The following is a 27,810-nucleotide window of genomic DNA, read 5'->3' on the forward strand; positions in this document are numbered from 1 at the left end:
AGTGGTGCCGAATTAGGGGGACATCAACGGACGCTCAGGTAGGGACCATGGCGGACGGCGACTTGGAGCGGGCAGATGGGCGCATCGTCAAGATGGAGGTGGACTACAGCGCCACGGTGGATCAGCGATTGCCGGAGTGCGAGAAGCTGGCCAAGGTGAGGGGAGGCCGGCTGGGTGTTGGCGGGAGCCAGGGGCTGAGTCACGGCGCCGAGCTTGCTTAGGCCTCAGGGGGCCTGCGGGCTGGAGCGCGCATCCCGCTGTTGCCTGCCCGGCCCGAGCTAGGCCTGCAGAAGTAGGAGATCTCAGGTCGGCCTGACCAGGGAGACCCCGCAGCCGGAGTACGCTAGTGCATACAGCTTCCCAGAACCTCCCCAGGACAGATGGTCACTTCATTCCCTTAGGAGTTGGGGCTCCATTAGTACTTTTTACCTTTTCTTGGATACTGTTTCACGTTTACTTGAGTAGTTTCTCAGGGATTAAGGCCGCGTCAGCATTCACGCTAGATCAGAGAGTTTAGTTCTCTTGCTCTTGTCGAATCAGTTTCTCTGGTTAAGTTGCGTACGCATCGTGGCGATGTGCTTGGCCTTTGGCCAGGAGAAGGGACAGGAAAGGGATAGGGACGAAGGTGATTAACACAGGACCCCTGTCCCTAAGGAGTCCGTGTACACAACAAATTACACAAGTTACGCGTGGTAGTGAGTGCCATACAAGTATGAAAGTCTTACTGGAACACAGAAGGAAGCCGTTCGTTTTTACTGGTCGGTTAAGGGAGGGTTTTACAGAGAAGCTGACGTTTGTATCAGGCCTTGCAGAGTAAGATTGGGCTGGGGAGGAGTCATCCCTGGGAGCAGGAACTGCACGAGTAAAGACAAACAGGCACAGAAGTACAAAGTAACATAATTAATGGAGGTCGTTAACAGTAGTTTAGCCCAGCTGCATATCTTCCATGAAATAGAAATTTTACTTGATCTGAACATTTATCGTGCAACATGGGATGCTGTGTGTCAGGCAACTTTGTGTATCATTTTACATGTAAAGGAACCAAGGCTTAGAGTTGTCTGTCCATCCTAACATTAGCAATAGGTAGAACCAGGGATTTAAACCTAGGTGCCTGACTAGGGTTTGGATAGTTGTTGCATCACCTTCATCAGGGAACGTTGTTAAGGGTTGTGCTCAGGCCTCTTTAAATTCCTTGATCAATCCAGCCACAAACATGTATTGCTATTCATCTGGGATGCATTCACTAATAGGGTTGTTTTTGTCTCTTAAGGAGCTTACTACCTAAGTACATTAAAACATACTAAATTCAGGGGCAGGAGGAGTGTCAAGTAATACTTCACATTTAATTCTCAGAAGGAACCCTTTCAATGCTTCCCTTTTTTTCCAAAAAAGAATTTAGTGGGGCTTTACAAAAGACAAGGTTAGGGAAAGATGATGAAGTTGATACACTTGTATTTCTTAGGTTCAGTACCCTAAGTGGAGGGTAGCCATCAATTCATCTCTGAGCTTTCTAGCTGCTACTATAAAGAAACATCACCAGTTACATAAAAGAAACATCACCTGTTACATAGAGGTTGGAAAACTCAAACACCTCCAGCGCAGGGCAGATAAACAATCTCTGACATTTATTGAGTGCTTTCTGCAGTGCCAGGCACTCATGTATTAACTCATTTGATCCTCACCTTAGCCCTGTGAGGTAGGTATTATTATCATTCTTATTTTATGATAGGAAAACAGTCTAAGAGAAGTTGAGTCACATGCTCCAAAGTCATACAGCTAGTAAAGTGGTGGAGCCAGGATGCAAACCCAGGCATACTGATTCTAGAGCTTCTGCTCTCACCAAGTGTCCTGCCCAGTGAGCAAAGTGTAATGAAACCTGAACTTCTGAGCACCTGCTCAAGGAAAGAGAGTAGGAACTCTGCACCTTAGGTTAATCTTTGCCAATTGCGAATGAAGGCCACACTTTATGAACTCCTCTAATTTGAGGGAGAGACCAGGAATATGGATTTTTATATGAATTGCCTTTACATTTAGAAACTGGACACTAATCTGTTTTAAAGCACTGTTTGAGCCAATACCATGTAGATCAAACAAAACATATGTACAGGTCAAAGTCAGCCCCAAACCACCTCTTTGGAATTAATAGATTGATAGTTGCCATAAGGAGGAAACTAATTGCTTTAAAGGAGTACAGTTGTTCCAAGAACTGAGACTAGGGTGAAAAAAAATCTTCCCCTTACCAATTTCTTCTGATAGCCTACTGTGTGTAAGACCCAGTCAGTGCTAGACTTTATGGGGGTATAAAATTAGTGGACAGAGCTCTTGCTTTCAAATAGCTTATAGGCCAGTAAGAAAAAAATATTTCGCTGCTACAATTGTTCTAGCAGTCAATGTATGGCATTTATTTAGAACATCGCTGTTACGTTCAAGACAGTTGAGAAGATTTGCAAACTCAAATGCCAAATGATTTTTTGGGTGTCAAGTGGGTGATGGAAATGTTTGAAGCAGGGAATGTTGGGGCCTGCTAAACTATGTAAAATTAAAGCCATTTGATTTTTCTTTTTTTAAATTTATTTATTTAATTTATTTATTTTTGGCTGCGTTGGGTCTTCGTTGCTGCGCATGGGCTTTTCTCTAGTTGTGGCGAGCGGGGGCTACTCTTCCTTGCGGTGCGCAGGCTTCTCATTGCCGTGGCTTCTCTTGTTGTGGAGCATGGGCTCTAGGTGCGCGGACTTCAGTAGTTGTGGCTTGCGGGCCCTGGAGCACAGGCTCAGTAGTTGTGGCGCACGGGCTTAGTTGCTTCACGGCATGTGGGATCTTCCTGGACCAGGGCTCAAACCCGTGTCCCCTGCATTGGCAGGCGGATTCTTAACCACTGCGCCACCAGGGAAGCCCTGATTTTTCTCTTAAGCCACTGTGCCTGTCGAACAAAACAAGGTGTAGATATGGATTGTCTTTGTGGGGAGGCGGGGCAGGGGGAAGAGGGCTGGGGCATGGGAAGGTAGAAGGATTTTTTAATACAGACCCGCAGTTTTCAACTTCTGGATTAGATAGCTGTCTTAGGGTTTTTTAGGGTATGTTTCCCTGTTTTGCTTTCTATCCCTCATTTTATATTATTTTATAGCCATTCTGCCAATCATAAAAATATATTTAAAGCATTGCATTTCTACATTGGAATGCATGGAACACTTTAGCATACATTCTTTAGTTTTTTATTTTGAGCCCATCAATAAAACTGAAGGAAGTTTTGTTACCTTCACTTTGCTTGTGAGAAAACTAAGGTTCAGGCAGCTTCAGTAGTTATCCAAGGTCTATAGAAGAATCAGATCAAGCTGAGGTCTCCTGGCAATAGGTATAGTGTTCTTTTTGCTACATCCCATGGCTTCTTTAAGAGACTATCACTTCTGTGCTTACTTTCCTTAAGACATTTTTTATTTTTAATGTGAAAGACACTCGAAGATAAAAATTATATGTATAGAGAATTAATAAGAATGTATCAGGTGAGAATACCACATATAGCAGAAGCCTTCAAAAGTCAGACCGAAGTCTAACCCCACGTGGTATACTTGCCAAATCTAGGCCATTTGAATCTCCTACAGTTGTGACCTAGTACAGTTCTATCTATCTATCTATCTATTTATTTATTTATTTATGCATGCATGCATGCTGCTCCTGGTCTTAGTTGCAGCATGCGGGATCTTTTCATTGCAGCATGCGAACTTCTTAGTTGTGGCGTGCAATCGGGATCTAGTTCCCCTACCAGGGATCAAACCTGGGCCTCCCACATTGGGAGCGCAGAGCCCTACCCACTGGACCACCAGGGAAGTCCCTGACCTAGTACAATTCTGTTTCTGTGTCCTAACACTCACCTAGCAAATAACAACAGTGACTAATAATGTTAGCCATCATCGCCTTAATCCTAACACCAACTCTATGCAGCAGGAACTATAGATATTATTATGCCCATATCACTGAAGAGAAAATTGAGGGTCAGAGAGGGTAAGTGTCTTTCTTAAAGTAACACAGTGGTAGATCTGGAATTTAGACTCAAGCATTCTGGCTGCAGAGCCTGTTTTTAACCATTACATTCTACTGCCTCTGTGATTGGTATTTGAGGACCCTGTATCAGATTGGTGAGATAATAAAAGTGATACTAGTTCTAGATAATAGTTGTTATTTCACCCTGGCATTAGGGAGTTAAAAATTAATCTAATGAGGGCCTTTTCTGAACTGTAAAGATGTAGTATTTAACAGCTCTAATGCACAGAAGGTTCCCCTCCAACCCCTACCCCCACCGCCTGCTTTTGGATTACCGTGTATATTTGGCATATGGTTATTTAGGGACTACTTGCATTCCTTTTTTTTTTTTTTTTTTGCGGTACGCGGGCCTCACTGTTGTGGCCTCTCCCGTTGCGGAGCACAGGCTCCGGACGTGCAGACTCAGTGGCCATGGCTCACAGGCCCAGCCGCTCCGCAGCACGTGGGATCTTCCCAGACCGGGGCACGAACCCGTGTCCCCTGCATCGGCAGGCGGACTCTCAACCATTGCACCACCAGGGAAGCCCTACTTGCATTCTTAAATCAAATATATCCTTCGTTTCTCCCTTCTCTTTTTTTTTTTTAAATTTATTTCATTTATTTATCTTTGGCTGCGTTGGGTCTTCATTGCTGCACGCGGACTCTCTCTAGTTGTGGCGAGTGGGGGCTACTCTTTGTTGCGGTGCGCGGCCTTCTCATTGTGGTGGCTTCTCTTGTTGCAGAACATGGGCTCTAGGCGCGCGGGCTTCAGTAGTTGTGGCGCACGGGCTTAATTGCCCCGCGGCATGTGGGATCTTCCTGGACCAGGGCTCGAACCCGTGTTCCCTGCATTGGCAGGAGGATTCTTAACCACTGCGCCACAGGGAAGTCCCTCTCCCTCCTCTTAATGTCTTTTCATTTCATTTGGTCACCTGCAACCTCTTCTCATGGTTAACACTAAAAATAAAGAGGAGGTGAAATGTAAAACAGTTTACTGATTGTTAGTAGCTTGGACAAAAGACCCCTTCAAGAAATAGGTCATTTAAAAGTATTGGATTGGCATTACATTTCAACTGTTTGTGGTTAACTTTTTATGGGCCTTTTCTTACTTGTTGAGGTTGTTTAAGAAATCATTAAAAGATTGGATCATTTAGGAGTTAAAGGACACAAACATACAGAATATACAGATACCCAACATGTATTGATGTTGAATAAACTCCTTAGTCAGTTACCTCATTGACAAGGATTTTTTTTTTTCCCCCTGGTACACAGGCCTCTCACTGTTGTGGCGTCTCCCGTTGCGGAGCACAGGCTCCGGACGCGCAGGCTCAGCGGCCATGGCTCACGGGCCCAGCCGCTCTGCGGCATGTGGGATCCTCCCGGACCGGGGCACGAACCCATGTCCCCTGCATTGGCAGGCGGACTCTCAACCACTGTGCCACCAGGGAAGCCCCGACAAGGATTATTTTAATGAGAAAAAGGAGTCACAAAAGTCACATGTTCTAACAACTTGGTTTTGATAGCTCTGACCACCTTGTTCCTCTGAATTGAAAGGCAGCATTGAGGAGGTAGAATTTCAAGGAAGATACGTGAATAGATAGGAAAGGAACGAGGAAGATGTTTAGCCATGAGCTTGTACATGGAAGATTGGGTGGAAAAGTGGGATGATTAGAGAATTGGGAGTTGTATTTAATGAAATTGATGGTAACGTTTTTCAGATAGCACTGAATTGTCAGCCATATAATTTGTCACATCCTACTTACTGTAACAGTAAGAATCAGGAATTGTAAGCCAAGATCAAGTGAATAGTTCAGGTCAATGTCAATCCATTGAACACATACTGTGTGCAGGTTGGTGTAAGGGAAACAATCAAACAATGTCCAGCCCTAAAGAACTTATAGACCACTTAGGAGGCAAGACATGCACATTAATAACTGTGGTACAAGGTATAAAGGTATAAAGATACTGGTACACAGTATCTACAAAACACCATTATATGCTTGGGCAGGTGCAGAGCACTGAACTACAGTGATGAACAGTATAGACATGGCCCCAGCTCTTACAGAGTACATTCTAGTGAGATTAGAAAGACAGTGAACATTAAAATGGAAAAGAGTTTGGGGTTGTCGACTGAAAAAAAATACACAACCTAAAAGTGGAGAATTATGTCTTATTTGGGGCATTACTGAGAACTATAGCCCAAAAAGGCAGCCACTCAGATAGCTCTGAGGGACTGTTCCAAAGAGGTGATGGAGGAGCCAGAATACATAGGAGTTTTGGCTGAAAAAAAACAAACATGTAGTTAAACATCAAAAGATTACTGCTAATCACAAAAACAGACATCTGAAGTTAATGATTTTAGTGTTTTTCTCTGTAGGGGAAGATGCAGGAGCCTGGGCTTACTGAAATCATTTCTTTGACATGCATCGTAACTATCTAGGACCAGTATCCTGTTTTACAGCCGCAACGTCCTTTGTTTACTGAAATGGCAGGTGACATTCTTTGTCCACAGGGTCATTGCAAAGCAGAAAGTCAGTGGGCTGGAGTGTTAAAGGAGGTGCTGAGTGACTACTGACTTTAGAGAGCATTTTCCAAGAACGCCTTTCTGAGAAGGTGATGGTGACATTTAATGTTTTGTTGATACTGGTAGACCCCAGCTCTAGAGTGGTATGTGATTCCTTCATTGGAGGGTGCAATTCTTTAAAATGCATATTTCTGAATTAAAATACCATACAGTAAACTACATGCTGTTGATCACAATCATGTGACTAATAGTAATTACAAAAGTGACAAGAGGGGACCATCAGTAAACAGTATTTTGCATTTTAGCAATTTTTGCACTATATTTTGTTGCCAAGTAGTAACCATTTCCCTATGGAAATTACAGTTGACCTTTGAACAACACAGGTTTTGATTCTTTGATTTTTATGATTTATTAACCTTTAACTTTGGAGAATTTATAGATTTGTTCTTTGTTCTTCTGCTCTGATGGACATTTAGCCAACATTTATTGTACACGTAAACCTATACAGCTTTCAGAACTGGTGCTCCCCTTTGCATGGGAAACATTGTTAAAATGTTAGTAATTGTATGTTTTAGATTTAATTAAAATAAATTCAAACAATGCCTATACAGTGCATTTTCTGTGCTGCCTAGAAAATTCATAGCTTAAAAGTTATCTTGGAAAATATGGGAACAGTATTTTGAAAAGTCTAAACATTATTTGTGCCCTTAATTCAAAAGCTGTTTAGTTTCTCTCATCAGTAAAAGAGTAGTACTCATGTACCATCTATGAATGTCATTAAAATAAAAATAAATTTCCTTTAGGGTTAGAAAAGCGATTTATAAATGAAACCCTCCTCATCACTTCCAATTCATTCAATGTTAGTAATATCAATATCTTAAATTAATGCAATCTTTGTGCTGTGGGGTGGTTTTGTTTTTATCAAAATGTGTGGTTCCTAATATGGCTTATTTTAGTCCTGGTGTATTATCATCTAGGTTTATATTATTTGAATTTTGTTATTCCCATTTCTTAATGTATGCCCCAGGGAGAATGTTTTGTTTTTACGTACGAGATGGAGATTATTGTCAATTGATGACTTGGTATAGCATGCGTGGGTAATCTCAGGTAGGCTTTGTTTTCTTTAAGCACAATTATAATTTATTTCTAAAGTCATTGAAAAATTAAACCAGGGTTTCCTATCTTTTTACCACCAAATATCCTTTTTATTTCTCCTCAGAACTTCATGTTTTAAAATACTTTTGGTGAATTTATAAAGAAATCATTATTTTCCCATTTTTATTCTTCAAAGACACGGGTGACAGCCAGTTAAGAGTCTCTTCAGAACAAGATAAACAGGTGTTCCCACACTGAGGTGATGAATTAGAATCCAAAACAAAGACTGGATGTTTTTCTTGAGTGTTAAATCATTGTTGTTCTAGAGTCAGTTTCTCCTAGGCATTTTGAAATGTTAAAAATAGCTTGTGGGGCTTCCCTGGTGGAGCAGTGGTTGAGAGTCTGCCTGCCAATGCAGGGGACACGGGTTCATGCCCCGGTCCGGGAAGATCCCACATGCCGCGGAGTGGCTGGGCCTGTGAGCCATGGCCATTGAGCCTGCATGTCCGGAGCTCCGTACCGGGACAGGCCACAACAGTAAGAGGCCCACGTACCGCAAAAAAAAAAAAAAAAAAACCTTGTGGTATTTGTTTTTCTCTTTCTGACTTACTTCACTCTGTATGACAGACTCTAGGTTCATACACCTCACTACAAATAACTCAATTTCATTTCCTTTTATGGCTGAGTAATATTCCATTGTATATATGTGCCACATCTTTACCCATTCATCTGTTGATGGACACTTAGGTTGGGTCCATGTCCTGCCTATTGTAAATAGTGCTGCAATGAACATTGTGGGTACATGTCTCTTTTTGAATTATGGTTTTCTCAGGGTATATGCCCAGTAGTGGGTTAGGGCATTGACATATATACACTACTGAATGTAAAATAGCTAATGGGAAGCAGCAACATAGCACAGGGAGATCAGCTCAGTGCTTTGCGATGACGTAGAGGGGTGGGATAGGGAGGGTGGGAGGGATGCTCAAGAGGGAGGGGATATGGGGATAAATGTATGCATATGGCTGATTCACTTTGTTGTACAACAGAAACTAACACAGCATTGTGAAGCAATTATACTCCAATAAAGATCTATTAAAAAAAAAAAGTAGCTTGTGGGCCCCAAGTTGGGAACCACTGACTTCTGGAATCCTCTGGAGAAGCAGGCAGTATCATGAAAAGGAGAAAAAGACAACAGTAGTCTCTTTCCTCTAAAATAGGCTATTGATTTTGTCTTTCTGTGTCAGAAACATCTCATGTTAGACTGTTATTTGGTTTTGTGTTGTTGGTGTTTTCATTGTTCATTTACCTTTTGTTTTAGGAAGGAAGACTTCAAGAAGTCATTGAAACCCTTCTCTCTTTGGAAAAACAGACCCGAACTGTGAGTAGATTATAATGAAAACCTCAATTGCCATTAATTTCATTTGACACTGTTTCCATTAACTTTCAATATATTTTCATTCTTACAGGCTTCTGATATGGTGTCTACATCCCGTATCTTAGTTGCAGTAGTGAAGATGTGCTATGAGGCTAAAGAATGGGATTTACTTAATGAAAATATTATGCTTTTGTCAAAAAGACGGAGTCAGTTAAAACAAGTGAGTTCATGATTGATCAAAAACAAATACATTCAAATTTAAATAAGGACTTTCAGAAAAAAAAACCTTTCTATGAATCTGTTTTAAATCTACTGTTAAATCAACATCACAACATTTAGAGAGTTTTAAAAAATTCTATCCATATTCTCATGACAACTGCTTTTATTTTTGTCTTCTAATCTTTATATATTTGCATATTTTTACAAAATTGTTCTGAGAGTGTTGATGCAGCTTCTATTTCCATGTCGCTCCTTCATATTTATTATTTTAAATGGTTGTGTTATAATCTGTCAAGTCGATAATCCGTAATTTACTTAATCATGCCTTTATTAAACACTTAATATTTAACTTTTTTTTTTTTGGCTGCGTTGGGTCTTAGTTGCTGCGCGTGGGCTTTCTATAGTTGTGGTGAGCGGGGGCTACTCTCTCTTATTGATTGATTGATTGATTGATTGCTGCCTTGGGTCTTCGTTGCCGCCCGTGGGCTTTCTAGTGCGGTGACTTCTCTTGTTGCGGAGCAGAGGCTATAGGCGCACGGGCTTCAGTAGTTGTGGCACGTGGGCTCAGTAGTTGTGGTGCACGGGCTTAGTTGCTCCACGGCATGTTGGATCTTCCCGGACCAGGGATCGAACCCATGTCCCCTGCATTGACAGGCAGATTCTCAACCACTGAGCCACCAGGGAAGCCCCTATTTAACTTATTTTTGAGGCCATTTTCAGACATCATTTTGTTAAAAATTTCAGACTACTCATTTTGTTTAAAGATTATATATGTTCTCTTTTGGTGTTTTTGTGAAGCTGGATTTTCTTTACTGCTTTCCTGTTCTGCTTGAGATGTATTTAAATGATCCTCTTTAGAAATAGACTCCACTTTTTACATTTATATTTCATCTTTAAAATGCTGTTCCGAGTAGCTTATGGGTTTTTATTTTTTGCTTTCAAATGGTAAAGGTAATGACATTGTAAAACAAGGTAGTAGTAGAACCAAAAAATAGAAGTACAGGGTTCTTGTCCAAAGCCCTTATTTTATTAATTAGTCTGCTGTGAGAGTGAGCTTGATATTAGAGTGGGTTAAATTATTTTTTGCAAAAAGCAAAGTTACTGTGATTGGTTTTTTTCCTTTTTCTTAGATAAGTTTACATGCATATAAAATTCACTGTTAAGAATTAACATAGATTTAATTGAGGCTCTCTAGTACATGTGAATGTGAAATTCATTTAAATATGATTTTTGCTGCTCATTTCTGTGGTTTGAGAGACTAACATGGATAAACCATCATCCTCCTCTGATTTTCTAAGAGACTTGCTTTCTATGGGACAGTTTTGAAAGGGCTACTTAATTAGAAGTCTTGGGGCAACCTGGGTTAAAATAAACAAAAATATGTGTTTTATATAGTATTAATATAAAGTTCAAAGCACATATCCTAAAATACAGATTTAATTTCATAGAGTCATAACATTTTAGAACTAGTCGAGGGACTGTTTACTCTGTTACTTTTCTAATAGAGAAACTGAATTTTATATGTAAGCCTTTTGGAATGTGAAGAAATGTGTAAGTAACCTATAGCTTAGTACAGAACATAAATCGCAAGTAATCATAGCAATCTTTAACATGTCCCAAGATTGATTTTTAAATTTTTTAAAAATTACTTGCATACATGGCAACATATAGTAAGTGACATTAGAATAGTAAAAATGCTAAGATGTATGAAAAGAGGAAGAGAAAGGTTTTAATTAAGTTTATTAGGGAAGGCTTCTTGGGGAAAGAGTTGGAGTCAGTGTTACAGCTGGCTAGTGACATCCCCAGAACTGGAACCAGAGCTGCTCTTTGTGCCTTAATATGTTATGTCTTCACAGCTGGAAAGTACTTAGGGACTCCAAATATCTCTTTCCTTTTCTCATAATTATGTTTTACCTCAAACTTTTCATTTTTGCTTTATCAGGGTTAGAAATTAGTAATCTTCTTAAAATAACCTTTTCTAGATTGCTTAAGATTAACGTTTTCTAACTCACTATCACTTCAGTGCAGAGGGTCAGCATCACGCCAACTGTAACTTCACTAATGACTTCCCTACAGTTTTTTCAGGGAGCAGCAGGATGTTCACTTATCATTAGAATATTGATTTGTTTCCTTTTCTTTTCCCCATCTGGTTTCTGTTAATGTATTTTTTGCACAGCTTTTAGAATGATCAAGTTGTATGCCCTTCTAGAAATCATTATTATAATTAGTTTTAGAGGGATCATCTGTTTTGTGAGAGACTAGGTGTTCCAGAGCTTTGCACTTACTGAAGGAGTTATATTTTACAATAAAACCTTCGCCTTCTGGGACTCCTGGGAGTCTCTAAACAGCTAATTTTCAGATAATTAAGTCTGATCTGAGCTATGTGAACATTAAATGTTTTTCAAGGAAATCTTTGCAAGATATACCATGGGATTTATTTTTAAAGCTTTACTGAGATATAATTGACAGCAAGATATTCTGTTTACTTTTCTGCTATCTTAAAATATGCTTAATGTAATTTAACATTTTCCTGATGACAGAGTCCTAATTATTATTATCAATGATTATGATATGCTGTTTAGAATCTAGATTAGGGGTTGGTGAACTATGGGCCAAGGACCAAATCCTACCTGCCACCTTTGTAAATAAAATTTTGGGGGGACAGAGCCACACCCATTTGTCATGTATGGCATATCTGTGGAGTTACAAAGGCAGAGCCGGATAGTTGCCACAGGTCTTCCCTAGTGGCGCAGTGGTTAAGAATCCACCTGCCAATGCAGGAGACACGGGTTCAAGCCCTGGTCTGGGAAGATCCCACATGCCACGGAGCAACTAAGCCCGTGCGTCACAACTACTGAGCCTGCACTCTAGAGCCCGTGAGCCACAAGTAGGGAAGCCCACGCATCTAGAGCCCATGCTCTGCAACAAGAGAAGCCACCGCAATGAGAAGCCCGTGCACCGCAATGAGAAGCCCACGCACCAATGAAGAGCAGCCCCCGCTCGCAGCAATTAGAGAAAGTCTGCGTGCAGCAACAAAGACCCAAAGCAGACAAAAATAAATAAATAAATTTATTTATAAAATAAAAATGAGTAGTTGCCACAGAGGATCCTATGGCTCACAAGCTCTAAAATACTTACTGTGTAAATATTTATAAACATATATAGAAAAGGTCAGCTGACCCCTGACCTAGATCATAGACTGTTAGTGCTGGAAGAAATGTAGTACAAGCTGCTTGTGCTACCTGTCAGGGAACTGTGGGCAAGAGATGCTGAGCTTTTCAGTGTCGCATTTTATTGAGGTGGGCGTGGCTGGCTGTGGCTCCTGCTCCCCGCCCAGATGGTGGAACTGTCTTACCTTCTGCTTCTGCCACCGACTCTTTTTTATGGCTTCACCACTGTCACAGCCACTGTTAAACTCTGCTTTTCTCTCCCCCCACCTTTCCCTGCCCTTAATCTGTTGCCACTTCTTCCATACTTTCCTTCTTGACTGTAAAAAAGCTAGCCAGCCAGCCTTCTAACAGACATTGCCAGACATGCCTCTTCCACCTTTCCTGTTGTGTAATCAGCTCACCCACCAGTTGTAGTGGAGAGGGGTAAGGTCTTTACACCTGAGGTTTTCCTAACCTTTACTGCTTTGTCACTGAGTATTCAGTACTTCTTAGCTAAGGGTTGCAGGGGTGGGGCTGGGGGAATTGATTTCTTATATTTTTTTTTAATCGGCAATTCAGTATCTAGAGTTGCTTGGGAAGACCAGATTTGACCACAGCACTTCCATCAATAAAATAGTTCCTTTTCCTGTATGAGGAATGAATTTAACTTATGAATGGTTTTTATTATTTTAGGCTGTTGCAAAAATGGTTCAACAGTGCTGTACTTACGTTGAGGAAATCACAGACCTTCCAATCAAACTTCGATTAATTGATACTCTACGAATGGTTACAGAAGGAAAGGTAAGTTTTCTATTAGCAGAACTCACAGTAAGTACTCAGAGATACTTATGTGTTTAAACATTTTATATAGGTACATATGTATGTGTTTATAAGATGGAATACACAGAATGTCGTCATCTTAATTTAACCCATATCTTTGTAAATACATCTCCTTCTAGTGTCTTCCCATATGCCAGTGAATATACTGAAATAGTGACAGTCTTAGTATATCCAGATTTTTCTAGAAATTAGTGATCTTATCCCAAATTTACATTTGGTAATAATTAAACATAAGGTTATTTCTTCACGTGGCCTAGACCTGCTCAAGAAGTCTATGTTTGGGATAGCTAAGGTTTCTTAGAGCGTTTACAGTGTGAGGTTAGCTTTCAAACTTTGACTGTCTTGCCAGAAACGATCTGTATTTCTTTTGATGCCTGTGCCCCATCCCCACCCCCAATCTAGTGTTTCTCTAAACACGGCAAGTATGAAATGGTGGCTATGGTAGATACGTTTCTTTCTAGGTAGATTTTTGTGGTTTGAAGACAAAAACTTAGTTTATATATAACTTACTGCCTCTTTTGATAGTTTAGTTCATTAAACGTTTATTGAGCACCTACCTGTGTTGTGCGAGGTCCAAAATGGGCAGGACGCTATTTTTAACCTCAAAAGAGATCAATCATGGAAATAGTTACTGTGCTGGTCATGACAGTAGCAATGTGCTTGCTGTTCCCTGCAGCACAGAGGTAGGGGTTGACTGGCTGAGGACCCCAGGAAAGCCTCAGAGAGTTTATGGTGGCTCAGCTGGCTTTTTAAGAATGAATAGAAATTCTACTGGGCCAGAGCATAGGGAGAAGGGCATTTAAGACATAGGGGAAATTATATGCAGAGATATCAGAGTGAGAAACACTTAGTACATTTAGGAAAGTGTAAGCAGTTTGTTATCATTGGAGATTAAGGATTTGGGACTGGAGTGGGGAAAAGGGGTTGCTGCAGAGCAAAGGCTAAATGGGTCAGCAAGCCCAAGCATGAAAATTAGTTCCCTAGACTTTGTTAGGCTATAGTTATATTTTTAATGTTTAATTTGTTGGAAATTATAAATCTACTAGCATTACGAATGGCTACAAAAATGCTAGTAACTTTAACTTAGCAAGATCAGATGTCTTTAGAGAAAGTAGCCTTGCATTTAAAGAGAAATCAGAATGAGAGTATTGGTTGAATTATAGATAATAGACTGCATACGCTCTTTGCAAAGTGTTATTTTTCAAATAATCAGTTCTTTTAAAGGCACTTTCTGTGCCATTTATTTAGTTTTTGGTCCTGTTAGTTGTTAAGCACAGTGATTTCATACTGAAGTTCTCAAAGCAAAGTGCAAAATATGGATAACATTTTATAGAGATATTTTCTTTAAAAATTATGTGATTGTGAAATGTAAAATGTCACACAATGCTGTTGGTATGTGGAGGATAAAGTGCATGACAGCTGCAAGAGAAATACCTTGTTTGAATAATAGTTCAGTTCTACCTTTTCAATTTTAACACGTTTCTGTAGGAATTTAGATAATATAAACCTCTTGTATTTGTAGATTTATGTTGAAATTGAGCGTGCTCGGCTGACTAAAACATTAGCAACTATAAAAGAGCAAAACGGTGACGTCAAAGAGGCAGCTTCCATTTTACAAGAGTTACAGGTAAGGTGCTGCATTTTAGAGTATGTAAAATTTTACATTCAGTCAGCAGTATTTTGGGAATTTCCTGGCAGTCCAGTGGTTAGGTCTTGGCGCTTTCACTGCCGAAGGCTCAGGTTCAGTCCCTGGTTGGGGAACTAAGATCCCACAAGCCGTGTGGCGCAGCAAAGAAAAAAAAAACAGTCAGCAATATTTTCTTGTAATTGCTTATTTTGGCACCTTATCACTTTCTTCTGAACCACCAGGATTAAGAGTGAGTACTGTAGAGTGTGAGGTTGTTTAAGTAGCTGGAAGTTGTGTAATTATGGTCCCAACCAAATTTAACTGCTAAAAACGTTTTGAAGAAAAGTAGGTTCAACAAATTAGTCTTAACTTTGTGCCCTTATTTGAACATTTTAATTCTCTTTAGAATTTAAATAAAACCAGTAATTCACGTTCATTTACTTATGCCTTAGGAATTTACTGTTCATCGTTGGCTTCATTCTTAATGAATATTTGATTGGTGGTCAACTTCTAGTCTATATTGGTTTAACAAAGAAAAACTCCTTCATAGTTTGCTGTGTTTCAGGACAGTTTTTAAGAGAGGCCTTAAAATGAGATAGAGTGCTAAGAAATCTGAGAAAAGCCATTTCTCCTATCAGAAAAATGTACGTAAACTATGCTCAAAATTTTTTTTTAAATAAATTTATTTATTTATTTATTTTTGGCTGCGTTGGGTCTTCATTGCTGCGCGGGCTTTCTCTAGTTGTGGTGAGCCGGGGTTACTCTTCGTTGTGGTGTGCTGGCTTCTCCTTGTGGTGGCTTCTTTTGTTGCGGAGCACGGGCTCTAGGCGCGCAGGCTTCAGTATTTGTGGCACGTGGGCTCACTAGTTGTGGCTCACAGGCTCTAGAGCGCAGGCTCAGTAGTTGTGGCTCGTGGGCTTAGTTGCTGTACGTCATGTGGGATCTTCCCGGACCAGGGCTTGAACCTGTGTCCCCTGCGTTGGCAGACGGATTCTTAACCACTGTGCCACCAGGAAAGCCCTATGCTCAAATTTTTGCTTATAATTTTAGTTCATCAAAGGCTCCCCATTAAGTTAAATCGATTATTTTAACTTTTCAATTATGTACCTTATCCATTTTAGATAAAGGAAAGGAAAAAAATAATACTGGAAGGAACTTGTATGGCATGCATTGTGTTTGTTGTCATTTTTTAAAACATGTTCTCTATATACTTGATCTCATTTAATGTTCACATGCAACACTGTTTTTATCCCCACTTTTCAGCCAAGGAAATTGTGACTCAAAGGAGTTAAGTAACTTGTTGGATTACCACTAGTTCTGTTTGGCTTCAGGCTCCCCACCCCGCCAAACACACACCTTTTTTTTTTTCTTTTCAATTAAAAGACTTTTTAAAAAAAATATTTTTAGGTTCACAGCAAATTGAGTGGGAAGTACTACCCACTGCTGCCACAACACACAACCTCCCCTACTATCAGCATCCCGAACCAGCGTGGTGCGTTAGTTACAGTCAGTGAGCCTGCACTGACACATCGTTATCACCCAAAGTACAGAGTTTTACATTAGGGTTCACTCGCGGTGTTGTACACTCTACGGATTTTGACAAACATATAATGACGTGTCTCCAGCACTGTAGTATCATAAAGAATAGTTTCACTGCTTATGAAAACCCTTTGGGCTCTGCCTATTTATCCCTTCCTCTCCCTAACCCTTGGCAACCACTGATCTTTTTATTTGCTCCACAGTTTTGCCTCCCAACTCTATTTGCCAACCAGGAGGACTATATGCCTCACGATTCAACATCCCCTGTGAAGTATTCTTGCCAAAAAATTAATCTCAGTTATATAATGCCTCTAGGTTTAACTGCCAGTTTTTAAGGTATACCAGGGACAGAGGAGCCTGTTAAATGATACCACAGGGACGCAGTCTGCAAACTTCAGACTCTAGAAAACTATAGGATGATTGACTTGATTTCTTCAATGAATAAATGGCAAGGAAAAAAGAGACATAAGAAACATAGCTACAAATTGCAGAATATGAACCTTATTTGGATCCTGAGTTGATTAAAAAAATAAATGAGACTATTGAGGAGTGAGTAGATATTTCGTGATATAAAGAACTTTTAGGTATGATATTTTTTTCAGTTTATCTTTTAGAGATACATATTGAAATATTTATAATATCTTGTCTGAGATTTGCTTCAAAGTAATTGACACATGGAGAGTGAGTGAACATGTCAAAATGAAACATTGATGGTTCATTGTGTGTGTTTTTATTTTCCTTAAGAAATTACAAAGGAGAATTAGTGTACATAGAGTGCTTAGCACAGTGCCTGGCACACAATATGTTGACTAACTATTAAAAAAAATAACGAAGGACAAGACAGTGAAATAAAAACATTTCAGACCAAATTGTAGTAATAATAGCCTTACTTCATTCTACTTTGTAAAAGTGTCATTCTAGATGTTATAAATCATTTATAACATATGTATGCCAAATATTATATTAGAAACTTTTTCATAGTGTTTGATATAATTGATTCTGTGTTATATTTGTGGGTATCTACTGTAACTCTACATTCTGCACCCATGAAGGGTCATATCAGCCTTGTCATCTGAATTTTCAAAAGACCTGTGCCTCTTTTTTGTATAACGGTTTCAACTATTATATAGTTAGCATTGCAACTGATATCTTTTTTCATTTTTAGAATTGTCATTTCCTTATTAGCCATTAGGAAAATGCAAATTAAAACCATGATGAGATACTACTACATGCCTATTAGAATACCTAAAAGTTTTTTAAAATACTGACAATACCAAGAGCTGGCAGGGATGCAAAGCAGCTGGAACTCTCATAGATTGCTGATCGGTATGCAAAATGGTGCAGCCACTCTGGAAAACAGGTTGGCAGTTTCTTATAAAGTTAAACATATGCTTACTGTATAACCCAGCAATCCCATCCCTGGGTACCCAAGAGACAGGAAAATTTATGTTCACACAAAACTTGTCCACTAATGTTCAGAGTAGCTTTATTTGTGATAGGCAAAAGATTGAATCAACCCAGTTGTTCTTCAGCAGGTGAATGGATAAACTGGGGTTCATCCATGCATGGAATACTACTTAGCCATAAAAAGGAACGAACTGTTTGATTTATACAACAACTTGAATGAATCTTATTCAAAGCATTATGCTGAGTAAACACAGTCTCAAAAGGTTGCATATTTGACATTCTTGAAAAGACAGTTCTGGGGGACTTCCCCAGTGGTCCAGTGGTTAAGAATTCACCTTCCAATGCAGGGGATGTGGGTTTGACCCCTGGTCGGGGAACTAAGATCCCACATGCTGTGGGGCAACTAAGCCTGTGTGCTGCAACTACAGAGCCCACACACTCTGGAGCCTGTGCGTCACAACCAGAGAGAAGCCCGCGTGCCGCAATGGAACGTCCAGCGTGCTGCAACTAAGACCCGATGCAGCCAAAAATGAATGAATGAATGAATGAATAATAATAAAGAAAACACAGTTCTGTGGTATTAGAGGACAGATCATTGGTTTTCAGGGGTTATGAGTGTGACTGTAAAGGGGGCATGTGAGGGAGTTATGCGGGTGATGGAACTGTTCTGTGTCTTGATTGTGATGGTGGTTGCAGAAATCTGTGCATGTGTTACAATTCATAGAACTTTACACCAAAAGAAAAATATCCGTTTTACTATATAATAATTTTTTTAAATTGTAATTTCCTGGAGGAAACTAGCTTTTTATATCACCATCAACACTCAATATGCGTGAAGGTTCATATTATTTATCAAGTGTGAATTTTTAATGTCTATTTAATTTTGTTGCAATTTAAAAGTATTACTAAAGATTATAATCTTGGTTGGGGGCTTACTCTGCTAGGTAGAAACGTATGGGTCAATGGAAAAGAAAGAGCGAGTGGAGTTTATTTTGGAGCAAATGCGGCTCTGCCTAGCTGTGAAGGATTACATTCGTACACAAATCATCAGCAAGAAAATTAACACCAAATTTTTCCAGGAAGAAAATACAGAGGTAAGCCTATCTCTTACTATAAGTTTACTTTGAAAATGTTGGGGGGAAACCCTGTAAACCCCGATTTATTTTGTCAACTTTTTTCAGAAATTAAAGTTGAAATACTATAACTTAATGATTCAGCTGGATCAACATGAAGGATCTTATTTGTCTATTTGTAAGCACTACAGAGCAATCTATGATACTCCCTGTATACAGGCAGAAAGTGAAAAGTGGCAACAGGTAAGAATATAGTCTTAAACTTGACATTGATACTTATTAGGAAGAATTTGCATTTTTTGAAATAATTTTAACTTCAGTAATTACACGCAATTGTGTGGTACTGCTTTCTGTTCAGTCTGTTGATAGTTCACTTTATCCTTACTGATTCAGATGAATTATTTATGGCCTTTGAAGAAATGTAGGCTTACTATTTAAGACATGTACAGCAGGTTACCTTCTAACAAAGGTCACAGATAAAGACCTAGCATTACTTTGGAAAATTATTTTGCAAAGTTTGTGAATAGATTATATGTGGATTCCACATTTTTGCTGCTAACTTGTTATAAGAACCTTTTTTTATACATTTATTTAAAAAACAAGTTTGGGGGAGGAATAAATTAGGAGTATGGGATTAACAGATACATACCACTATGTATTATATAAAATAAACAGCAAGGAGTTACCCTATAGCACAGGGAACTATAGTCGATATCTTGTAATAACCTGTAATGGAAAGGAATCTGAAAAAGAATATATATATATATACATATATATGTGTGTGTGTGTATATATATATAAGAAACTGAGTCACTTTGCTGTACACCTGAAGCTAACACTAAGTAAATCAACTATACTTCAGTTTAAAAAAAAAAGCCAACCCAGGTAGTAATTCAAATTAGCAAAGATTCGGGAATTCCCTGGTGGTCCAGTGGTTAGGACTTTGTTTTTTCACTGCCGAGGGTGCAGGTTCAATCCCTGGTCGGGGAACTAAGATTTCCACAAGCCGTGCAGCACAGCCAGAAAGGAAAAAAAATTAGCAAAGATTCGCTGCATTTGTTTTATAATAGTTTTATGAAAAGTCAACATTAAAGAAAAGCACTATGAAGAGCAATCTGATAAGGTTTTTCCCCTGACTTTTGAATACAGTATTAAAAATGAGTATATACAATTATGCCATGAATTTTCACTTTCTGCCAAAGTTTCCATTTTGTTTCTAGTCTTGTATGTAAACTGTTGCATTGTACAACCTTTTTAGGCCCTGAAAAGTGTTGTCCTTTATGTTATCTTGGCTCCTTTTGACAATGAACAGTCAGATTTGGTTCACCGAATAAGTGGTGACAAGAAGTTAGAAGAAATTCCTAAATACAAGTAAGTACTTTTATAATTAGTATAGTATGTCTCAGTAGAAGCACCGTTTTGAAAGAAAATTGGTTAACCTAAGTGTATCCTTCTTAATTGGTTACTGATAGATTGTATTAGAGAATGAAACTAGAGAAAATAAAGTGTTTTTTTAGGACTACATTTGAAATTAATGCAGTGAGGTTATAACACTCCATTCTAAGCCACTTATCAAGTAGAAGTCTTATTTCAAACTCACTTTTGTTTAATTAATCATCTGATAAATTTTATCATTTATAAATGTTTGCGACTTTGTGATTTTCAGAAGTAGATGCTTCTGAAAATCCATTATATACAACATGGGCTTCGCTGGTGGCACAGTGGTTAAGAATCCGTCTGCCAGTGCAGGGGACACAGTTTCGAGCCCTGGTCCGGGAAGATCCCACATGACACAGAGCAACTAAGCCCATGCGCCACAACTACTGAGCCTGTGCTCTAGAGCCCACGAGCCACAGCTCCTGAGCCCGCGTGTCACAACTACTGAAGCCCACGCGCCTAAAGCCTGTGCTCCACAACAAAAGAAGCCACCGCAATGAGAAGCCTGCGCACCGCAACAAAGAGTAGCCCCCGCTCGCCACAACTAGAGAAAGCCCGCGCGTGCAGCGAAGACCCAATGCAGCCATAAATAAATAAATAATAAAACAGACATAGGCTTTATCATAAGCCCATTGTGCTTTTTTTTTTAAGCTATTTTTCTTTTATCTGTTTCATTAGTAAGTTTACAATTAGTCCAGAGATTGGCAAATACAATAGAGGAGATAGCAAAATGATAAGTAGGGGAATGTGCTTTTCACAATTACTGTGGAAAAAATGGTAGTAAAGTTGGTAAAATAAGTAATAACTTGTATCTTGTTCTACAAACAAAACTGTAAAAATCCTCTTTGTTGATATTTTAAAATTTGCTATTAGACGCAACTTAATTTTTACAGATTTGGAATATATTAAGTTTTATTTAATTTACAGGGATCTTTTAAAGCTTTTTACCACAATGGAGTTGATGCGTTGGTCCACACTTGTTGAAGACTATGGAATGGAATTAAGAAAAGGTTCTCTGGAGAGTCCTGCAACTGATGTTTTTGGTTATACAGAGGAAGGTGAAAAAAGGTGGAAAGACTTGAAAAACAGAGTTGTTGAACATGTAAGGATCTGGCATGATGGAGATGACAATTTAGAAGTAAACTTTGGCAAATTTGAGCATAAACTTTTATTCCTCAAATGTTTCTTTTGGATGTTATGTCTTTAATTCTTCACTTTAGGACTTTTTTTTCTATGCCCAATGTAGTAGTGACGTAACTTTGTTGTTCAGATGTTTATTGTCTTATTTCCCAAAGCATATCAGAATTTATCTTACCCCTCTTGTCTTTTTTTCCCCACCTCTTTTTAGCTTTTCAGAAAAGATAACTGTGTTAGCATGCTGCATTTTGAGAGGACCTCTCAAGAATCCAGTTTTATAGCATATAAATCAGAAGGAATTTCTTAAGAATGTGAGGGATGGATGGGGGTGGAGGGAGTGTTTTCTTTCTGGTACTCGCTGGGTAGTTTTGGAAATGGGTAGCATGTCTTAAACCTGACCTTTGATCTTCTTGGTGTCACTACAAATTGAATTATGTCAACATTCATTCATTAACAAACATTTATTGTGAGCCTTCTATATGCCACACACTGTACAAGGTGCTGGGACACATGGGAGAATAAGACATGGTCCCTACCTTCAAAATGCTTAAAAATAAATCACAGTGGAAGATGCATTTATAAATTATGTATTATGGTACAAGTATACATGTACTAGAGGGGAGCACAACGAGAGAGTTGATTGGTTCCACCATGAAGAATGGTCAGGCTGGATACATAGGAATCGATGTGGGAGGTAAGATTTGTGAGAAGAGTATGTAGTCAGCAGGCAGACAAGGGAGGGCAGTCCCGGTAGGCAGATGGGATGGTCTGCGCTGGGGCATGGAGGCAGCAAACCAGGGGAACTTGAGGACCTCCAAGGAAAGGGCTCAGTGAGAAAGGAAGTTGGAGGTACGGAAAAGGGCTGGGTCGTAACAAAGCTGAGAGGATAATGACCAGGCTTGTATTTTATAAAGATTCCTCTGGGAGGAAGTGTGAAGAGTGGATTTGGAGAGAGAAAAGACTGGAGATGAGACTAGCTAAGTGGCTTTATGGGCTTGAATTAAGGCAGTAGCCAAGGTATTGAGGAAGAGTGGGTGGAATGGAATTAACTGTTTTAAAGAAGAAAAGTAATAGAATTTGGTCATTGGTTAAATTTAAAGGATGAAGGAAAAGCGGGGAGTCTTGAGTGATTCTTATGCTTTCTGAGAGGTTGGAGTTGCCCTCAGCCCTGATTAGAGATGGGAGGAGGTGCAGCTTCTTCAGAGATGAGCTCATTTTTCTCCCCACCATCCCCCTTTTTCCTTGTGAGTGCTGCTGCTTTGTTAATAACATTAACATTAAGAATAACAAAGGGGCGTCTCTCTAACTTCAGCACCACTTCCAGTGAAAATTAAGAGTTTAATTCTGAGTTATCTTTACATAGTTATAATGATGATAAGGTAGCGTTTTGAGATGATTTTGATCTTTTAAAAATTTTAGCCTTTTAAACATTTGTGTCATAATTAGAAAAACTTAACTTTAGATTCTTGCATTTAGCAAACATATTTTAGTACGGTTACAACTTTTAACAACTAATTTAGTTAAGCCTATATTTTGACTATATATATTTTAGAAGAGTTGTAGAGTGTACTCAGAATAACTAAAAATAACTGCAGAAGCCAAAATATCTAAATATTTAGTTTCGTTATTGACATTTAGAACCAGCTTCATTCCAGTGGTGGACTATAGCAAAATAAAAGCTCTGAGCATTTGACATTTTAACTAAACCTATTTGGATATGAAAACAAATGGGATGGGCTTTTGGCCTTACTGACAGCTGTGTCCTCTGTGCCCTATATTCTCTCCTCAGAATATTAGAATAATGGCCAAGTATTACACGAGGATAACGATGAAGAGGATGGCACAACTTCTGGATCTGTCTGTTGATGTAAGTAGTAAACGTTGTTTGTAACCGTTCATTTTGAAAATCAACTGACTTGTAAAAATTGAGCAAGAAAATCAATTTTGTTTTATTACTTAATTTTAAGTTTAGGTGATAGAAAGTTTCCCCAAGCTATCTTGAATACCAAAGAGTAGCCTAAATAACAAGTTTATAGCTACATTATTATTATTTATACTAGTTAAAATCTTCACTTAAATATGGCAGTTTTACAGTGATTAATTTGAAGATAAAGTATATATTTCTGTAATAAATATGTCTAGGTTCCCAAAAGTGAACTGTACAAATAAAACATATGAGGGAGACGTGACTGCAGTTCACCTGAAAAGGACCCAGGACATGTTAGAGGGATATCATCTTCAGGTCTGGTTTTCATGTTGGTAAAATGTACAATAACAAAGAGATAGGAGTTAAGCAAAGTGTATAGTAATGGTCTGAAAAACCATTTCTGTCACCAGAAGGAGTCTGACAGTTTAGCTGAAAAGGAGGAATTGTGTAATGTTGGGGTTAGAGGGCTTGATCCTCAGTTAGTTCATTAGCTCTTCTCGTTTCTGGACGAGGGTGCCTGGGTCCTTAGAAGTAAAGTGCCTTCTCTTTGGCTACAGAGTTGGCAAGTGGCAGAGCATATATTCTAACCCACCATTTCTAACTGAAACTAACTGTATAATACTGCCTTTTAGGGGGAAACGTAGAAGGTAGACCAAATTGCTGGTGGCAACAGGTTCTTGGGCAGTACCCACAGCATTAAGTTTGCCGGGAGGTTCAAACTGAATGCTGACTTTGAGTGTACTCATTCTAATCATTCCCTAGACTCTTAGTAAAATAAGTACATCATTGCAGGAAATCAGCAGTTTCTAACTATTAATGAATTTTAGCATATTCTTGAGTGAAGAGTGTAGAGAATGCTTTCCTTAAATTTTGTTTATTGATAATTAAAATTATCTTGTCTTAATCCAGTTTGTCTCTCTCTTGCAGGAGTCAGAGGCTTTTCTCTCGAATCTAGTAGTTAACAAGACCATCTTTGCTAAAGTAGACAGGTTGGCAGGAATTATCAACTTCCAGAGACCCAAGGATCCAAATAATTTATTAAATGACTGGTCTCAGAAACTGAACTCATTGATGTCTCTAGTTAACAAAACCACACACCTCATAGCCAAAGAGGAGATGATACATAATCTACAATAAGTGTCTCCATGCCCTTAATGCTTTTAGAAGAGAGTTAAAATTGGAAGTCATTAAAAAAGAAAAAGACTTTTATGGGGTATATGTTGGGTTTTTTTTTTTTCTATTCTCAGCTCTTTTGTCTAAAATTTAAAAGCTAGTGAACATATTTGAGGCCCCTTTTGATCTTCAGTTCCTCGATTTCATTGTTAACTTTGCATGTGCAGTTGGTGCAAAAATATATAATACATTTCTATTGTCTGAGTACTCAAAAAATTGTCATAACTTACCTAAATACGTTATTCTATCATTTGAAACCTTTTTAGCTACTATTCGTTTTCATTCAGCTAACAACCATAACTATAATAATAAAAGCAGTATATGCACGTTTACCTTCCATGGTTACCTGTGTTTCTAAACATTTTGTGGGATAGTGATTTAAGTGTTTTTTAAATAAAATTAATTTTGTTGTAAAGCTATTGATTATTTAGTAGAATTTAAAAAGCAGCATAGAACCTATAAGAACATTTGGAATAAAGTTGTGACTTGTGAAGAATTTGTATTTTAGTATTGTGGTAGAAAGTCTCTAGATTGAGTGTGTACAGAGCTATCTGGTAGGCTATAGACTTTTTTTTTTTTTTTGGTGTCAAGCTAGTTTCAGTCACAGTAGCTTATTGTTACCCCCTTTCCCTGACTTGACCAGGTGTTGAACTAATTGTGTTGACAGAGGTTAATACACAAGGTCATTTTTATAACTCCTTTGTGGCTTTAACTTCCATGTGTAATTACATCATTAATGCTCCAACTTCATTCTCTCCTATAGGAACTTTAATTCCATTATATGCATGCTAGATAACAACCTAAAATGCATTAAAAATGACCAAAAAAAAGAGACTTCAGGCCACCCTCTTGGCAAATGGTATAGTGTTGACACTTTTTTTTAAACAGAATTAAAGTAGTTTTACTGTTAAAAGAAACATCTGAGATCACTTACTATGAGCAAATTTTAGAAGTTTTAAAATTTGATTTCAGAGAAGATGGAAAAAGGAAACAATGTTAGGTTATTTAAAATATGTTTAAATGAAGAAAGTATAAGATCTTTTTTTTTAAATACAAATAGAGAGGGAAAGGTATTCTGGAAACAACAGTTTTCACAATTCATTTTCCATTTAATGATCACTAAATCGTCCTACTTCGTGATCCCAGGGCTGGGGACAGTTGTAGAACCTCTATTGTGAATAATAACGTAGTATTTTTTTGGGGGGGGGGGGGAATAACGTAGTATTAATCTAATTTTATTCTTTGGAAATTTAATGTATTGGTCACATTAATAATAATATCTGCTATCACTTATCTTTAAAAACTAACGAAAAATATGGCAAGGTAAGAAACATCAGAAGTTTACATTAGCAGTAAGAATATAGTTTTTAATTTTCTATTGAATGAAAAGGATGGAAAATAAAATCATTTTGCATTGTTAATTTGTAAATTGAGTTGGAACTAATTTGAATCTAGCTTCTCATTAACTTCATCTTTCTAGGGACTCATTCCCCTTGTACTTGCCAAACCTAGACTGTTTGGCCAAATATGTTTCTGTAAAGATCTCAAATGCTCCTCTTCTTTGTTTTTTATTTTAACATGCTCACCCTCAAACTAAGCTTTTTGTGTGTTCTGATTTGGCGCCATTTGTAACTGTGTCCCAGTGACCAAATCCCACTTGACTTGATTAACTGCTCATCCATTGTTTTTTCTGTCCAAGCAAACTTAAGATTTATTACCAATTTCTCGTGTTACAAAGAAGAATCCATTAGCTTAAGGCAGTAAAATATTTGAGATGTTCTGAACCTAAAATCCTGGCTCGCATTTCTGACCTAAAGCTGGCATGCATGAAAAGGTTAGAACCACTTGGTTTTAATATGGAGAAGTGAATACTTGACTCATTGTTTTCATTAGGTTACTAACCAGCAGGAGAGGTGATGAGCCACTGTTTTTTTTGTTTGTTTGTTTTTAATGAAACACCTTTTACCCTTTCATTTCTATATAATTTATGTTTTTATTTTAGAGTTTAATCATTATTTCTGTAATTATCAATTTCCATATGCTTTTTGTTGAATCATTGAAAAACATCTCTAAAATTCATACTGTTCCATTCTATCTCTTAAGTGTTAAATGTATGATAAAAGAACATATTTTAAATTGTTTCCAGCTTCTGGATATAGCTGCAATAAAAGCACTAATTTGTGGATATTTAAGAAAACCTGGAGAATAAACTCATACTTTAAAAGATCACTTTTTTCAGTTCTTTTACTGTTTGTAACAAAAAGCCACAGATACTTTTCATTTTTCTTTCTAAGTCATGTTACCTCTCTAATCCTGTTTTTTTTTTTTTTTTTTTCCCGGTACGCGGGCCTCTCATTGTTGTGGCCTCTTCCGTTGCGGAGCACAGGCTCCAGACGCGCAGGCTCAGCGGCCGTGGCTCACGGGCCCAGCCGCTCCGCGGCATGTGGGATCTTCCCGGACCGGGGCACGAACCCGTGTCCCCTACATCGGCAGGCAGACTCTCAACCACTGCAACACCAGGGAAGCCCTCTAATCCTGTTTTTAAGCAGTGAGAAAACATTTTGTACATTGCAACAGGTTGGCTTTTTCCCCTGGATTCTTTCTGATTTGGGGTTGGTGACAGGCTGTGCCTTATTGTGCTTTGACCAATGGTTCTCTCACTTAGCACACATGCGAATCACCTGCAGGGCTTGTTCCAACACGGATTACTGGCCCCACCCCCAGAGTTTCTGATTCAGTTTTAATTTCTAACAAGTTCTCAGGTGACACGGATGCTGCTGATCCATGCACCACACTTTGAGAACCACTCCTTGAGGATACTTGCAGTAAATGCAAGAAAAGAACCATGTTAAGTTTGTAAAAGATATTTTGGTGAGAAAAAAATATTGAGTGAACATGAATATCAGTAAAGTTAGGATTGTGCTGCAGGGTGATGCTTATCCATTTTCATTTGTTTTTGAGCCTGGCGATTGGAAAGTCTAGTTTTATCCTGCCCCCTGAGATGTAATGTTCTCACTTTTTGAGTGGATATAAAAGTGTCCCTAATTTGGAGCTTAATATTTCCTATGTTGAAAGAATTGAATGACATCTCTTTGAAGATTGCAAAAGTTTCATCATCTTGCTATCTTCTCTCTATAAGATTGGGAACCATGTTTATCGTTGTATCCATCATTTTGTTACATAATAGAAACCTAAACACTTGTTGAGTTAAATTGTTTTAACCAATTAATCTTTTTTTTCTTTTTTTTTTTTTTTGCGGTACGCAGGCCTC

The 27,810-nt window shown here is 38.5% G+C and overlaps 1 protein-coding gene across 1 annotated transcript; it reads left to right on the plus strand.

Annotated features, from left to right (window-relative positions):
* Positions 1-26,820, plus strand: PSMD12 (proteasome 26S subunit, non-ATPase 12). The gene is made up of 11 exons (XM_079905985.1): positions 1-155; positions 8,955-9,014; positions 9,103-9,231; positions 13,073-13,180; positions 14,742-14,846; positions 18,737-18,886; positions 18,974-19,108; positions 20,124-20,236; positions 21,230-21,404; positions 23,229-23,306; positions 24,294-26,820. Exons 1-11 carry the CDS (start codon positions 48-50, stop codon positions 24,501-24,503), a joined length of 1,371 nt encoding a protein of 456 aa, XP_079762111.1. The 5' UTR covers positions 1-47; the 3' UTR covers positions 24,504-26,820.
* The last annotated feature ends 990 nt before the right edge of the window (positions 26,821-27,810 follow it).

Source organism: Stenella coeruleoalba (assembly GCF_951394435.1).
Source record: "Stenella coeruleoalba genome assembly, chromosome: 19".
Taxonomy (NCBI): Eukaryota; Metazoa; Chordata; class Mammalia; order Artiodactyla; family Delphinidae; genus Stenella; species Stenella coeruleoalba.

Excerpts from the sequence above, each read along its gene's own strand:
- PSMD12 (XM_079905985.1), top strand. The coding sequence starts at position 48 with ATGGCGGACGGCGACTTGGAGCGGGCAGATGGGCGCATCGTCAAGATG. Across the intron at positions 9,015-9,102 it reads TGGAAAAACAGACCCGAACT|GCTTCTGATATGGTGTCTAC; the intron begins GTGAGTAGATTA and ends TCATTCTTACAG. Across the intron at positions 9,232-13,072 it reads GACGGAGTCAGTTAAAACAA|GCTGTTGCAAAAATGGTTCA; the intron begins GTGAGTTCATGA and ends TTATTATTTTAG.